The sequence below is a fragment of the Chelon labrosus genome, assembly GCF_963514085.1.
Source record: "Chelon labrosus genome assembly, chromosome: 6".
Lineage (NCBI taxonomy): Eukaryota > Metazoa > Chordata > Actinopteri > Mugiliformes > Mugilidae > Chelon > Chelon labrosus.
In genome coordinates, this window is record NC_140342.1 from 19,323,725 (window position 1) to 19,336,876 (window position 13,152).

General features: G+C 38.6%; 1 protein-coding gene across 1 annotated transcript in view; it reads right to left on the bottom strand.

Annotated features, from left to right (window-relative positions):
- Positions 1 to 3,298: 3,298 nt before the first annotated feature.
- The window catches only part of LOC311489914 (dynein axonemal heavy chain 8-like), a gene marked incomplete at both ends in the record, with an annotated part of 28,825 nt that continues 18,971 nt past the window's right edge, over positions 3,299 to 13,152 (bottom strand). Inside the window, 31 exons of the mRNA XM_084547225.1 lie at positions 3,299 to 3,586; positions 3,669 to 3,790; positions 4,058 to 4,247; positions 4,412 to 4,564; positions 4,654 to 4,810; positions 4,922 to 5,082; positions 5,177 to 5,278; positions 5,356 to 5,472; positions 5,575 to 5,730; positions 5,889 to 6,041; positions 6,327 to 6,400; positions 6,499 to 6,701; positions 6,794 to 6,909; positions 6,993 to 7,395; positions 7,587 to 7,839; positions 7,938 to 8,043; positions 8,248 to 8,430; positions 8,513 to 8,668; positions 8,763 to 8,918; positions 9,023 to 9,194; positions 9,322 to 9,449; positions 9,543 to 9,680; positions 9,995 to 10,210; positions 10,351 to 10,518; positions 10,606 to 10,782; positions 11,180 to 11,283; positions 11,368 to 11,486; positions 11,633 to 11,859; positions 12,041 to 12,205; positions 12,424 to 12,577; positions 12,959 to 13,089. Of these exons, the coding sequence (XP_084403351.1) occupies positions 3,299 to 3,586; positions 3,669 to 3,790; positions 4,058 to 4,247; positions 4,412 to 4,564; positions 4,654 to 4,810; positions 4,922 to 5,082; positions 5,177 to 5,278; positions 5,356 to 5,472; positions 5,575 to 5,730; positions 5,889 to 6,041; positions 6,327 to 6,400; positions 6,499 to 6,701; positions 6,794 to 6,909; positions 6,993 to 7,395; positions 7,587 to 7,839; positions 7,938 to 8,043; positions 8,248 to 8,430; positions 8,513 to 8,668; positions 8,763 to 8,918; positions 9,023 to 9,194; positions 9,322 to 9,449; positions 9,543 to 9,680; positions 9,995 to 10,210; positions 10,351 to 10,518; positions 10,606 to 10,782; positions 11,180 to 11,283; positions 11,368 to 11,486; positions 11,633 to 11,859; positions 12,041 to 12,205; positions 12,424 to 12,577; positions 12,959 to 13,089 (5,148 nt within the window). The remainder of the gene's footprint in view (positions 3,587 to 3,668; positions 3,791 to 4,057; positions 4,248 to 4,411; positions 4,565 to 4,653; positions 4,811 to 4,921; positions 5,083 to 5,176; positions 5,279 to 5,355; positions 5,473 to 5,574; positions 5,731 to 5,888; positions 6,042 to 6,326; positions 6,401 to 6,498; positions 6,702 to 6,793; positions 6,910 to 6,992; positions 7,396 to 7,586; positions 7,840 to 7,937; positions 8,044 to 8,247; positions 8,431 to 8,512; positions 8,669 to 8,762; positions 8,919 to 9,022; positions 9,195 to 9,321; positions 9,450 to 9,542; positions 9,681 to 9,994; positions 10,211 to 10,350; positions 10,519 to 10,605; positions 10,783 to 11,179; positions 11,284 to 11,367; positions 11,487 to 11,632; positions 11,860 to 12,040; positions 12,206 to 12,423; positions 12,578 to 12,958; positions 13,090 to 13,152) is intronic.

Consider the following 13,152-nt stretch of genomic DNA (forward strand, 5'->3'; position numbering starts at 1 on the left):
TACAACACTATATAGGAATATTGTTCTTTATTATGCAATGCCGTACTCTTGATGCTCCTCAGTGCATTGTTGACAAAATTAAGTCAGGTGGATTTAGAGTGAGAAAGTTAATCAGTGCTGGCAGCCTCTCTTACCTCTTGGAAGTATCACAGATAAAACTGTTGAACAACAAAGTAAAAGCTCACGACATTTCACTGACACTACTTACAGATATACGGTCTTTGTGATATTGGGTGTTTGACTTATACTTTAAATGCATTTGGTGTGTATGCATTAAATTAATGCAGGAAGGTGTTGGGCTATCAATGCAAAATGTATTTCTTTCTTCCATGGTTCTATTTTCATGTTATGTCATGGAATGAAGGGATCAGAAACTTGCAAAGCATCCTAAGCATGTTTCCCTTTATTTGTCAGAAATACGATGTCATTAAGAGCTATGAATATGTATCTAAAGATGATACTGATGCTTGGAAGCAAATGTATCTGAAAATGCAAGATTTGTCAGTTTCACATGTTTTGTTGTTTATTGTCTAAAGTGACTAAAAAGCCAAAGAAGTGAAGAGTAACATTTATTTTTACTGGAAGACACACTTACAAATGTTTTAGGATGTTTTTTATCATCAGACTTTAAAATCGTTTTATACTAGTTCCCCACTTTTATTGTGGACCATGTTATTCTTTTTAACCATCCATTAGTGAGCCACCAACATGACTTTGTGCCGTTAATGAGTCCTAGTGTACAATAGGCCATGTAAGCTTTGACAGAGAGCGCTGGCCTGATGGAGGCCTGTTGTGTTCGTCCAGGCCTGTGGAGTTTTGCCAGGCCGTTAGGCAGATGAAGCTCCACTCCATCAGGCCCAACCAGGGGTGTCAGGGGCCCCCGCCTGTTCGGCTGCCGAGGCCACAAGGGCTCAAGCTGTAATTGCCCTTCAGTAGCCTGTGTGGCTTAACTGCCCCAATTTATTTTGGGAAGGAATATTACATCCAAATACTGCTGTCAAATACTTTGTAATAATGGAGTAGCTGGTAGACAACCAAAACTCCAAAAACAGCACTTCTTTTTTTTTTTTTTTTTTTTAAATTGATATCAATCAGATCCAGATTTGAAGGTTGGTGTAGGAAATAGGAAACAGTTTTTATGAGAGGTGTTCAGGTTTAATATATTGTAGAGTAACAGTGGTGTGCACACCAAACACCATTTAAAAACAAATATTGTTTAGAAAATAATTTAGGGTGAACACATTTCAGCCACAAGAGAGGGAATCTTGCTTTTATAAATCAGCTGATTCAGACTTGCCTGGAATTTAAAACTAATGTTTGCATTACAAGAGCAGAAGGCTCTCTGCTTGGTTGACTCTTAGAAACAAAAAAAGAAAAATGAAAATTAAATAAAAACGACATAATATTCAAAACTATCAGCCCCTGTGAACTATGAAAAAAATAACACAAGGACATGACACAATTAAACTATAAAAAGATTTCTTCCGCCCCGTACATAGTTATTATTCTTTAGTTTTGCAGTGAGATCAGTTGCTTAATATTCATATCCTTAACATCTTTCAGTTTGGCACAATAAACCCATAAAAAGGACGTCAATAAAATGTGTTTGACTATGCTATATTTAGTAATAACTGTCTATCAATACACTTTTGTCAGAAAGACTTGTAGCAATACCCAGAATTTGCTCAAGACCCTTTCAGAACTAGTAATTAATTACACACATTATTATGTTATTTTGCTTGGCCAAGCATGACCTTCACTGGGGCCCAGGCTCTAGTTAACAGGCTGACTAGCAGGACGTGGTCCACGGTGGAAATAATAAGTGAAAGGAGCGGAATTAATTGTGTTTGATGAAGAACACTTTTTCAAAGGGACACCATTTTCCCCTCTTGACATAATTGCGAATCACTCAAAGGTTGGGAGGGGGGATAGATGGCTGGCGCCAGTTGCTTGTCTTCTACCCAGTGAAAAAGAACATGTCACTCAAACAGCACTTCCTTCCTTGCCTTAGACACATGCTTATGGCTTAATTTTGTATTCATTGCACTGAATAGCATTTACTGCCTGTAACTCATCTTTACCTTAAATGACAAACACATTCATACATCTCAGCCTCTCTACAAGAAGGGTTACCTGCATTTCAGTGCTGGTGTGTGAGTGTGGCCAGGTGGTTTGGTGGTTGGTTTTTAAGCTCCTGAGGTGTTGAGGCCTTCCACCTTCATGTCTACTCTCACTCTGTATGGAAACTGAGTGTAAGTTCAACATATTATTCGCAACACATAAATCAGCAAGCTCGAACAGAGAGACCCATACCTTATTCCACAATATCGAGTGTGGATTTCCACCTTCATCTCTATTCTTGATCTGTAAAGGAGGTAAGTGGGAGCATCAACATATAATTCATATTACAAAAAGCAGCAAGTTTAAATAGGAAAGGACTCATACCTCATTCAACTATGTCCAGTGAAATGTGATCTGTTCATTGTTCACAATGACGCTGCATAAGTTTGCAGTGTAGGGCTTGATGCCATGTTTTCATGTGCGATACTGTTACCTTAAGTATCTGCCAGTACTGACACCATCATCTTTTGACAGCTTTTCCTTTAAGCTGTTAATAGTTTACAAGATGCTTCTAAAAGTGTTCAGTAAAGTTTATCTTGTTTAAGTCGGATTTGTTGTAATTTTTATACTTGGAGACATTTTATTTTTAATAATACTCTTTTTAAAGTAATTTTAAAGTAATGAAATAGTGTTTATTGTATATTCTATTTAATAAATTGCACTGGAAAATAAAGACTGAATACTCAGGATACTAGTAATAAAGTAAAATGTCCACATGTTGGCATTTCGTTTATTTAGTTTAAAAGGAGTGCGACTAGATTTTATTAGATACACTTAAACACTCCTATCAGTGGCCTGTGAACTAGTTAAGCATCCTAAGAGCAGTGTTGTGCATGAACGTGTACATATTTTTGTGAACTGTGAACTGAATGCATTATTTTTCCAACTGTGAGCGTAGATGTGAGTTTTGCTCAGTCTGAAGGGAAATAAGGATGTTCAGCCAGTTCAGGAAAAAAAAGAAAAAAAAGTTTTACGACAGCTTACGACGGCAGCTGATCCACACAAACAGTTGAGTTATTTCCTAGTATATAGAGTCAATGGTTATTTAAAAAAGCAGTACAGATCCTGGCGGAAAAATTATCACAGGCTTGGGATGGATGGGCAGGTCAGTCAGAGATCCTATTGAACAAGAATAGCTTTAATTATTTACACAAAAATACCAATATGCTGCTATCTTTTATTTAATGTCGCAGAGCAAAGCAACCCCACGCAAAATCCAGTGGTCTGGAGACTGGATGGTGTTCAGCACCACTGCGGTGATGTAATTCAGGTCTGTGCGCCTTGGTTTCTTGTAGATGGGACAGACATAAAGCTTAGGATCCACAGGGGCAGTGGAATTGATGGCAAACATGTGGATGACGGGTAACGGAGTAAACAGCACTTTGGGTGAGGATTCAATGAGATGGATGTTCTTCCTGTCCCAGGAAGCTCCTTCCAGGTACAAACCATAGACATACACTCCCTCCTATAGAGGAAAAGAAAAGTATGTTATTTTCATTTGTTACTTAAAGAATAAACATTTGTTCACAACATTGGTTTTGACTCACTGTTGGTGAGGTTGTGATCTCCTCCTTTGCCTGCTTCAGCACTTTGTTGTTCAATGTGACTGTGTCTAGAGCCCAGCCTTTGTTTGCCCTAGTTACCTCTTGTCTCATAGCTGTTAGAAACCCTGCAAACATTGATGATAAAAGACGGTATTAAGTCTGATGCCGTTCATCCCCAACTGATGGCGACATTTATGGAGGTCTTCATTTAGCACAGTTTATCCCTAACAAACTTAAGAGATCTCAATCGTTAGCCTATTGTGATATATGGTTCTATAAGGTCAAAGTTGCAATGCTTAAACGGTTAAAACCAACAGTCTAGTGTTTTTATTTTGCTTGTGTATGACATGTATCTGTAATGTGATAGGAAAAGCTATAAACCTGTAACTCACCCTGAGGGTTAAAGAAACCGGTCATCCAAAAAGTTTTGGGTCGTCCTTCAAAGACCCATGAGTGGAACTGTTTGTTTCTCTCCAGAAGCTCAGTGAACCAAAAGCCCAGTGTGGAAGACTCCCAGGAGATTTTCCTCCACAGATTTGGCACACGGGCATCAAAAATATTGTCCAGGGCATCACGGAGGTTCTAGAAGTGAAGTACAAATGAATAGTTTCAAAACACTATAAACTATTTTTTTGCAGTTTTGCTCAAGATGATGTTTCAATTTAACACTCAGAAACATTAATTACAACCATTAACTAAAATTAGTGAGTGATGGTGTGTGCTATGTGATAAATCGGTCATCTGACCTCGCTCATTATAATAGTGCCATCAATGGCCAGCTTCAGGTCAGTCAGACTAGAGCGCACTGCACTGATAATCCTTTGCATTCGATCCACCTCCTGACGTAGGAAGATGTTCATTGGGTTAAAAGTTCCCATCTTCAAGAGTCTGGCTCTGACCTTAAACATTCAAAAGTGCATAGTTAAAATTTTATTTGATGCAAGAATTTATGACTAAAAGTCAAACGATATGAATGAAACAAACTGACCTCATGTGGCACATAATTAGGGGGCAGTTTGTCCAACATGTCCTCTGCCATGCTGTGAACAATAGACTCTCGAGTCACTCCTGATCCCCCTGCACTTTCCTTGGGCTGAATATTTGTGATTGTGTCTAACACTTCAGCAGATGTGTTTGTCTGGTATCTAGTCAACATTCAACACAGAGCAGAAATATAATGTTAGCAATAATATTAGGCTAAGTATTTAAATCATTATCAGTTTTAATGCTTCATAATGACCACTGTGTCGCCTTACGTGATATCAGCATTAGGATGCAGTCCCAATGCTTCTGTGGAATCCACAGTGGGCAAGCTCTGGATGTATTCCATGTACTCTTCTACTGTCTTGCACAAAGGAATTTTATATCCAGTGTAAAAGCAAAACGATGGGTCAAAGATCTTTTTACTGAACCACACCTGCCATGAAAAGCACCAAATCTCATGTAACTAATTCAATCCAATTATTGATCAACAGATGTAACACAAATTAAAACTAAATTGGGATAATTACACAAGCAAAACACTTCAATAGGCGTTTGTCATAGTCATCTGTAACCCTTCCTCCATATTGCACCTCAGCCAGCATGTATCGCACAGTTACCCATGACACATCCTGTAAAAAAACACAAACTGATAAGTGAGGGAAGATGATATGACAGTCTTACAATCTTACACTTGCCGGTTCCTCACCTTTTTGGGGCCACAATCATCCAAGTGTCTTTCAACAAATTCGACACTTGCAGTGAAATCAGCAGAGTTGAACTCATAAGGTATGTTCCAACCCAAAGGTCCAAATTTGCGTCGTTCCTTAAACAATTAATATGTCAGATAAAAACATATGGAGAAAAAAAAATTACCAAATGAAGTAGGGCTAAATGAATGCACCCATGCCCGCAGAATGGACAGTACCTGCACAGCAGTGTGGAGAAAGGCCACGCTGTACAGCAAAGGCTTCCACATGGGAAGGTTGCTGACTTCTAACTGGTTCTGTGAAATTCCTGCAAATGTTCTTTTCAAGCCGGCACGTATTCCCTGGGGTGGATCGTTGGTAAACTTGATTGAGGACTAGAGGTAAAGAGGTAAGAGACATTTGCTTTGAGCTCATACGTGTATTGTAAACAAGTGTACAACTGTTTTGTGCAGTCTAGGTCAAGATGCAAAGGAATATATAAAGTTATGCATTCTAACACCTTTCTGTACATAAAAGCTTTGTAAAGACTCACCTGCAAGAGTGTGATAGAGAACTGATCGTGTGGTTCTGTGGTGATCCAAACTCTGAAAGTATCATGCGTGGTCTCCGCAGTTGTGATTGTTTCTAGCAACTCATCCATAAACTCCAAGCCAAGGTGACAATTTTGCAAAAGTACCCAACCTCCCTATACATTTCCAGATACAGAGGTCACAGATCAGTCTAAATAATCAACCATCATTTTGAATAAACTTTTTTTTCAAGAGGGTGGTCATAGGCTACTTAATGTACTAAGATAAGTGAGCAGACCATTTGAGCGTAGGAAGAGTTTTGAAAGATATGAATGTGAAAACAAGGAAACATAATCTCTAAATGGCAGATACTGCTCTTGAAAAAAGTCAGCAATATACTCCCATATGAAATATCTCACTCATACAATGTAAAATGTCATTAATTTATACGATAAAAATACCTGTGTCATTGACGTCTGAATAAGCTTTCTTGCATGCACCTCTTGCCCTTGTCCCATGGATATTGCTCTGCATTCTGTAAAACAAAGCAATGTAATGAGACCATGACACGGCCTCTTCAGAGTCAAGACAATAAATTAAAAGCTGCAAGTTTAACAGAACAGCTAGGCTCACCAAGTTCAAGTTTCTTAGCAAGTGCTTCAATCTGATCAGTTGGATCTGAACCCATAGAAAGGAAGCAAATGAGAGGGGTGAGAGGATCACTTTCCTTCCAAGTGCCGTGAAGGTTCAAGATGACAGGCTCAGCAAACTTCGCGCCCAGAGAATCTCCCACATACTTTATGGCCTGACATAGCGTTCGGTCAGGGCACCAAGACCTGTGAAAAAAACAAAAACAACATCATCAAATATTATTACATCATACTGTGTATTTAAACACACTAACAACAGTCCAGCAGCGGGATCCAACCTTATCAACAAAAGTTTCTGGAAGACATCAAGAGAGTTGTATCCATCTGGAATTGAACCTTCCTCCGGAGCATCAAGATTCAGCCACGCTTTCCAGTGTTTCCCACTTTGAGACACCTACAAAACATGTCGATAGCAACACTGTATCAGTGCATGTTGATGGAGAATTCAGATGTAGGATCCATGAAACTTAAGCCCACCTGGGTTATGATATCAGTGAATTGTGGTAATTTGCTGAGTTCTACCAAGTTTAACCACACCATATCTAGGATCCAACTGAATGGTTTTGGGGGGCATGTCTTCAGGTCAAGAGCTGCGCCACCTTGTGTTATATTCAAAGAACTTATCATGTTACAAGTTCTCATAACAAATAAGGCTGATAAAATTTTCCAGGCATTGATGAAGACCTTACCTTTAATAAGAATCTGAAACTTGTTGTGCTCTATTTTGTGGTTCTGTAAGTCAATTTTGAGGGCGAGCAAGAGTGTGAAGATGAACTTGTGGTTTTCATACAGACCTCGGACTGTGTATCTGAACACCTCAAATGTCAGATATTCAATGATGTTTGCAATTCGCTTCTGAGTTTTAGAGGACTTTTCAGACCTGCAAAAGCAAATACAAGAGAATGATGGTACACAGAGAGAAGACAGAGAAATATAGTGCCACATTTTGTCTTGATATAGTAAAAGGTTAAACTGTTTTTTTGCATCACTCTGTTCTTTCCACACAAATTTGTTAGTTCTTAGAGTAAGCCAAAAAAAAAAAAGATTGTGCAGACATATTTCCTAACATACCTTGCCAGTGACAGGTCAAAGATTTTGAGGAACTGACCCAGGGAGGTCTGGTACATAACATTGACCATGCTCATCTCTGTGATAAGGAAGTAAAGGATGCTGCCTCGAGATGCAACAGGACGATACTCTGCTTGAGCTATATTGATCTTCAACTCTGCTTCTGCTGCAACACTGAGCTTTGCACTAACTTCAGCAGCAGTTTGTTTTGTTATAGTTAGAATGCCAATCATCGAGTCATCATCAACTAAGGAACCTTTAATCACATAAACAGAGAATTTTTTTTAGATATAAATACATTCCAGGTATGCCTTTGAAGATGTTGGCTTCAGGTTAAACTAGTAACTGTACTACCTTTTGTGCTGCTGAGTTTGAACAGTAAGTTGTCTTCCAATTCTTGCATCTTTCTCTTATTGGCAGTTACATCCTCAATGAGCTTCAGTCTTTCTGCCTCGAGTTCCTGTTAAACGTGCAATAATTGAATGTGAAATCCCTGTGCAGCCAAGGAAACCATCAGTGTTACATACTAAATACTGAAACACTAAAAATACACTCATTGTCAATAGGTCTTAAACTTATTACAGCTGTTTCCATTATTATATAGATACTGCTTTACCACTAATGAATGTCAGCCCGTTTTGCCCTGGAAAAAATAAATACTGACATGTTTCTCTCTGAGGATGACGCGTCCAAGCAGCTGGTTCTCCAGGCCCTTCATGTTTACAGTGAAATCAATGATGGATGTCTTGGCGCTGACTTCTGGGGTGTATGCTGGGTTAGGCAGTTTGGTGGTTATATAGAGTTGGAAGCCATCCATAATATTTACCTCTTTATCTCCCACTTTAACCTACAAGACAAATCGAAGAATTTAAGGGTACAAATTTTTTTTGTTGTTTTGCTAAGTTAATGGATATGGTCGGTACAACTACCTTGAAACTGGTTCCCGATTTAATAAAGTTTTTCTCAAGGACATTGTCGAGGGCAGGATCCAGTTCCTCACATATATCTTCAATTAGGAGTGGCCGCCCCAAGGACAGGCAGTCCTCCATATGAGTGCGAAAGAACTTGTGGTTGAGTGATGTTGCCTGAAGAAGGGATAATCAATTACTTTTAGTATTTACATGACCAAACACTAATTTGGGTAAAAATAACACAACTGAATTGCATTTGGCAATATACTTGGAGTGCATTGGCCATTTCCTTTTTCTTAATCCAAGCCTTTCCCTGAGTCTGGGGATCAATGAGGAGGGGATATCTTGTTGCTTTTGTGACAATGATGCCATTTTGCACAGATAAGTCATCTCCTGGCAGTCCTTGAAGGTTCCACTCACTTATCTTAAACATAAATAGCACAGTGATTGTGTTTGTTTACGTAAATAACCATGCAGTTGTCACGTGCAGCTAGCTGTGACATAAAAGTAGGGTTGTGTTGTTCTTACAGTGGGAGGGTCCACTAGGGCAGAAATGATGTTGAGGTTTTCTGTAAAAGGGATTTTATGGCTCCTGAGCTCTGCCTCCCAGATGTTCTTCAACAGCATGTCACGGAAACTTTGGTTGAATGGCCCACAGTAGGACAAGAAACCAGTGAGTTGGAGCACGTCACCCACAAGTCTGCCAAGAAAAACAAACAAGTGGTGTCAGCTATAGTTATTATAATTAATTATCATATTATCATAATCAATACATTTAAATCTGTAAATCTGTCAATGCACTGTCTGTATGATTCTTTGTAACCTGCCTGTTTATCTGTGATTTAAATTCTTTGCTTTGCTCAATCCAGCGAACTTTCTCTCCACCAAGTCCATCAATTAGTGCAGATGCAGCTTGCATTTTGTTCCTACACATCTCAGCATCATCCAACAAGTCCTGAAAAACACAATAATTTAAAAGACATATAATGCCAATTCCTACATAAAGGTAACTGTGAACTTACAACTTTTCATTTCGGATGAACCACACCTGTTTCTCTTTCATAGCAGCATCACATTTGGCCTTGACTTTGTCAAACTCTGCTTGTTTCTCAGCCAGCTGAGCCTCTGCCTGGTTTAGCTCATTATTGGCTAATGTTAGCCTGCTTTCTTGAATGACAAGGTTAGCCTGGACACAGATGAAGGACACTGAGGTTAATAAAACCACACGGGGGACAACAGAGGCCAACAAATTTAGAGCTGCATCTTAATTATTAAAATACTCGTTTTATCTGTGTATTTATCTGCTTTTATTAATGATGTGTCATACAAGAGGGCTAGATAGATGACACTTTAGTTATTTATCCCAAGGGAGCTAAAAGCTATGATTTATTCTATTCACCTAAAATACATCTGAACACATGATTGAAATATTGCAGTATCAAAGTACATTCACATTTGCCAGATGTATACAGCAAAATATAAGTATCAAATTAACTTTACCTTGAGTGGCAGCACTTCTTTGTTTATGCCATAGAAAGTGGCCATAGCCACGGTCCATGCTAACAGACCAGCAACATTACCGCACACTTTCTTGGCATTTTCCATTGTATAGTCTTCCATTTCAAAGTAGGGTTGCAGTAGTTCTACTGTTTCTGCATTAATTTTGTCCTTTTGGAAATTCTGGAGGGACGCCATAAAACCAGTAGCACTCATTAACTAAAGAGAAGACAAAAAAAGGCAAAAGGGAGCCATAAGTAACTTATATACAGACATTGTTTCTCTCCATTTGGGTAGAAAGTATGGGTACTTACTGAACTGCAACCACTGAAAACATTTTGATGAAAAAGTGCCATTACCTTCATTGCTTCTGCCCATGATGGCTTAAGACAAGGCCGATCTGGATCAACAGTGATGGAGTCTAACTTCTTTTGAAATAAAAGCACACAGCAGTCCATAATCCTCATGATGAGATGTGGAGGCTTGGCCAATTTTCTTACAGTGGCTATGTCAGCTGGTTTGATAGTCTGTAAGATATGTAAGTATAATGTTGTACAGCATACAGTATATGACGTAAATACAAAAAAAGTTAAAAGAAGTTACACAGATCTCACATTCAGCGCAGCTTCAGCTTCTGCTAAAGCTGGCTTGGCAGCTTCTAGTTTTTCTTCTGCGAAAGCTTTCTCTTTCCCAATCCCATCCACAATTTTCTGGGCTCTATCCTTCACCACTTGGACCTCATTCTTTATGATGGTAGCAGCTTCAGCACTGACTGTTACCTCTGCCACCACCTATGTAAATGCAAAGTAAAATGTGCCTTGTTAAAAACTGTATCACAAAAACACCCACAAGCTGTTCATCTTTCAGTCTTTTGACAAGACTGAGTCACAGCTGGAGCCTATCCCAGCTGTCATCGGGCGAGAGGCGGGGTACACCCTGGACAGGTCGCCAGTCTATCGCAGGGCTCAAAACTATTCATGTTATAATAAAAAATATTCTAAATAACAGACCTGCAATGAACTTATTATGGTGCATTTCTTTCTTTGCCACATTTTGTGATTTTAAGGTTTATTTCTTCTTCACTGTGTACACTCTGACTTGAGAAAACATATAACTAATCATCCATCCATCCATCATTAAAAGACGCAAATTTTGTGCATGGTCACTGGAGGCTGGCACTGTATTTACCTTGTCAGCTTTGACAGATGCTATAGCAAGCTCTTTTTCCTTTACTTTAAGATCTTTCGATAGTTGATCAACAGACTCACTCGCCTCATGCAGTTTTTCCAACCCTGGAAATCAGTAACATCTTAAAAAATCCTTTCTCTCAGATGACATTTACACCATGTCATAACCTTGCTGTTGCATTTGCTTACCAACATTCATGCGCTCTGCTAGTGTGTTGATATAGTTATGCTTTTCAGCATACAGCGTTTTGTAGCCATTTATAAAAGAAAGGTAGGATTTAGGGGTGACATGAGTTCTTCTTCGGAACCTGAAAGATATACGAAGATAGAACTTAGTTATCAGTTCATGTAAAATTCTGGACAAAAAAATTAAAGAATATCTTAAATATATAAATAAACTATGAATATAATTACAATGCAACAATGTGAGCTAAATGTGACTTGTGTCTTATACCTTTCAAAGTAGCTTTCACATGTTTCAGACACTTTGTCATGGTATGTTCCCATAGTGGTCACAACAGAAGCTTTCACAGCATCAGAGCAAACCATTGGAAACTCTGACAAAAAATAGTTGGACACGGCCACCAAAGCCTCATTGGGCCATGGGGTGAACCAGTCCATTGTGCAACCAGAAATCAATCCTGGAAACTTCAGAGATCTAGAGCGAAACTTTTGTCCGACCTATCAAAGAGACCCGACAACATGTAATTCAAAGAGAGAACATTCATTTATGCAGAGTTCACTTAGTAGAAGTGTATGACAAAATAGGGAGTGAAAATGAAACGAATAAAGATGTAGAAAAATAGGATCCAATCTATGGGTCATTACTTTTGGTTAATGACTACACAAAATTTTAACTTACCGGCGAGAAGCAAAGGACAACATGCAGATTCTTTTTAGACCGAGATATAAAGTAGTCATAAAGATTGTCGAAAGTTGGTGGAATGCGAGGAAACTCTGCTTTCATCACTGAGATCAGATTCTGGGTGATCTCTTGAATCTCATCTTTAGCAAAAAGATTGGATACCTGCACACAGGTTATTTAAAATTAAGCCATCAGGAACAGTACAGGTTTTCATTTGCAAATGTAAAATTCTGTCTGATCTCTTTATTTCTGTGACACAAAGACAACTTCAGGAAGTTAAAAATAGAACAAATATAACAGTCTTTAATATACTTGCAAATGCAGACTAAGTTGGTCAAGCTTCAAATATGTCACTGTTTTGTACCCTTAAAGGTCCTCACCTCTCCAGAAGAGAGAACATTGTTGAGGTACTCAAGGAATGCCTCATCTTTGATCTCATTGTCAGTAAAGACGAAGGTGATGCCTTTGCCTTCAGCTCCCGCTGTTTTATACAACAGTTTCAGGTCATCCATGAAATTACCCATGTTGTATGTTCTAATGAGAAAATAAAGATTGCACTGTAAGAAAACAGGCTCACTGTTTTCATGATTGACAAAACCTAACTAACCCTGGAACTCCAAGTCACCCATGGAGGATTACTTAATCATTTGAGTGAAGTCAAATTTCAAAGATGAGTGTGGGTTTTCAAATTTGCAATATATAAATTTACTTACATTAGGGTCAGGGAATTAGGTGAAATTGCAACATCATGTTTAACAGTGTAAATAAAATGATAAAAACTGTCCATTTTCTAGATTAACAATATGAATCATCAACATCATTCGAAATGATTATTATGAGATTAATCATTACAGTGTTTAATTACATCAGAGGTAAAGTAAGTATTAGCACTAATTCTGTTGTGTCTGTTCTCACCTTGTTAATGTGATCTGGAAGATATTGTATCCAGCTATGTATGAGGCTAGCCGAGTCAGGCTCTGTTTCCCTGATCCTCCCACTCCCACGAGTAAGGCATTTCCATTGTCAGTTCGAATGATTCGCGAGATCTAAAGCAAGTCAAATTTAAAACAAGCATGACTACAGTCTCTTCTAAAATACATGTTGCAGAG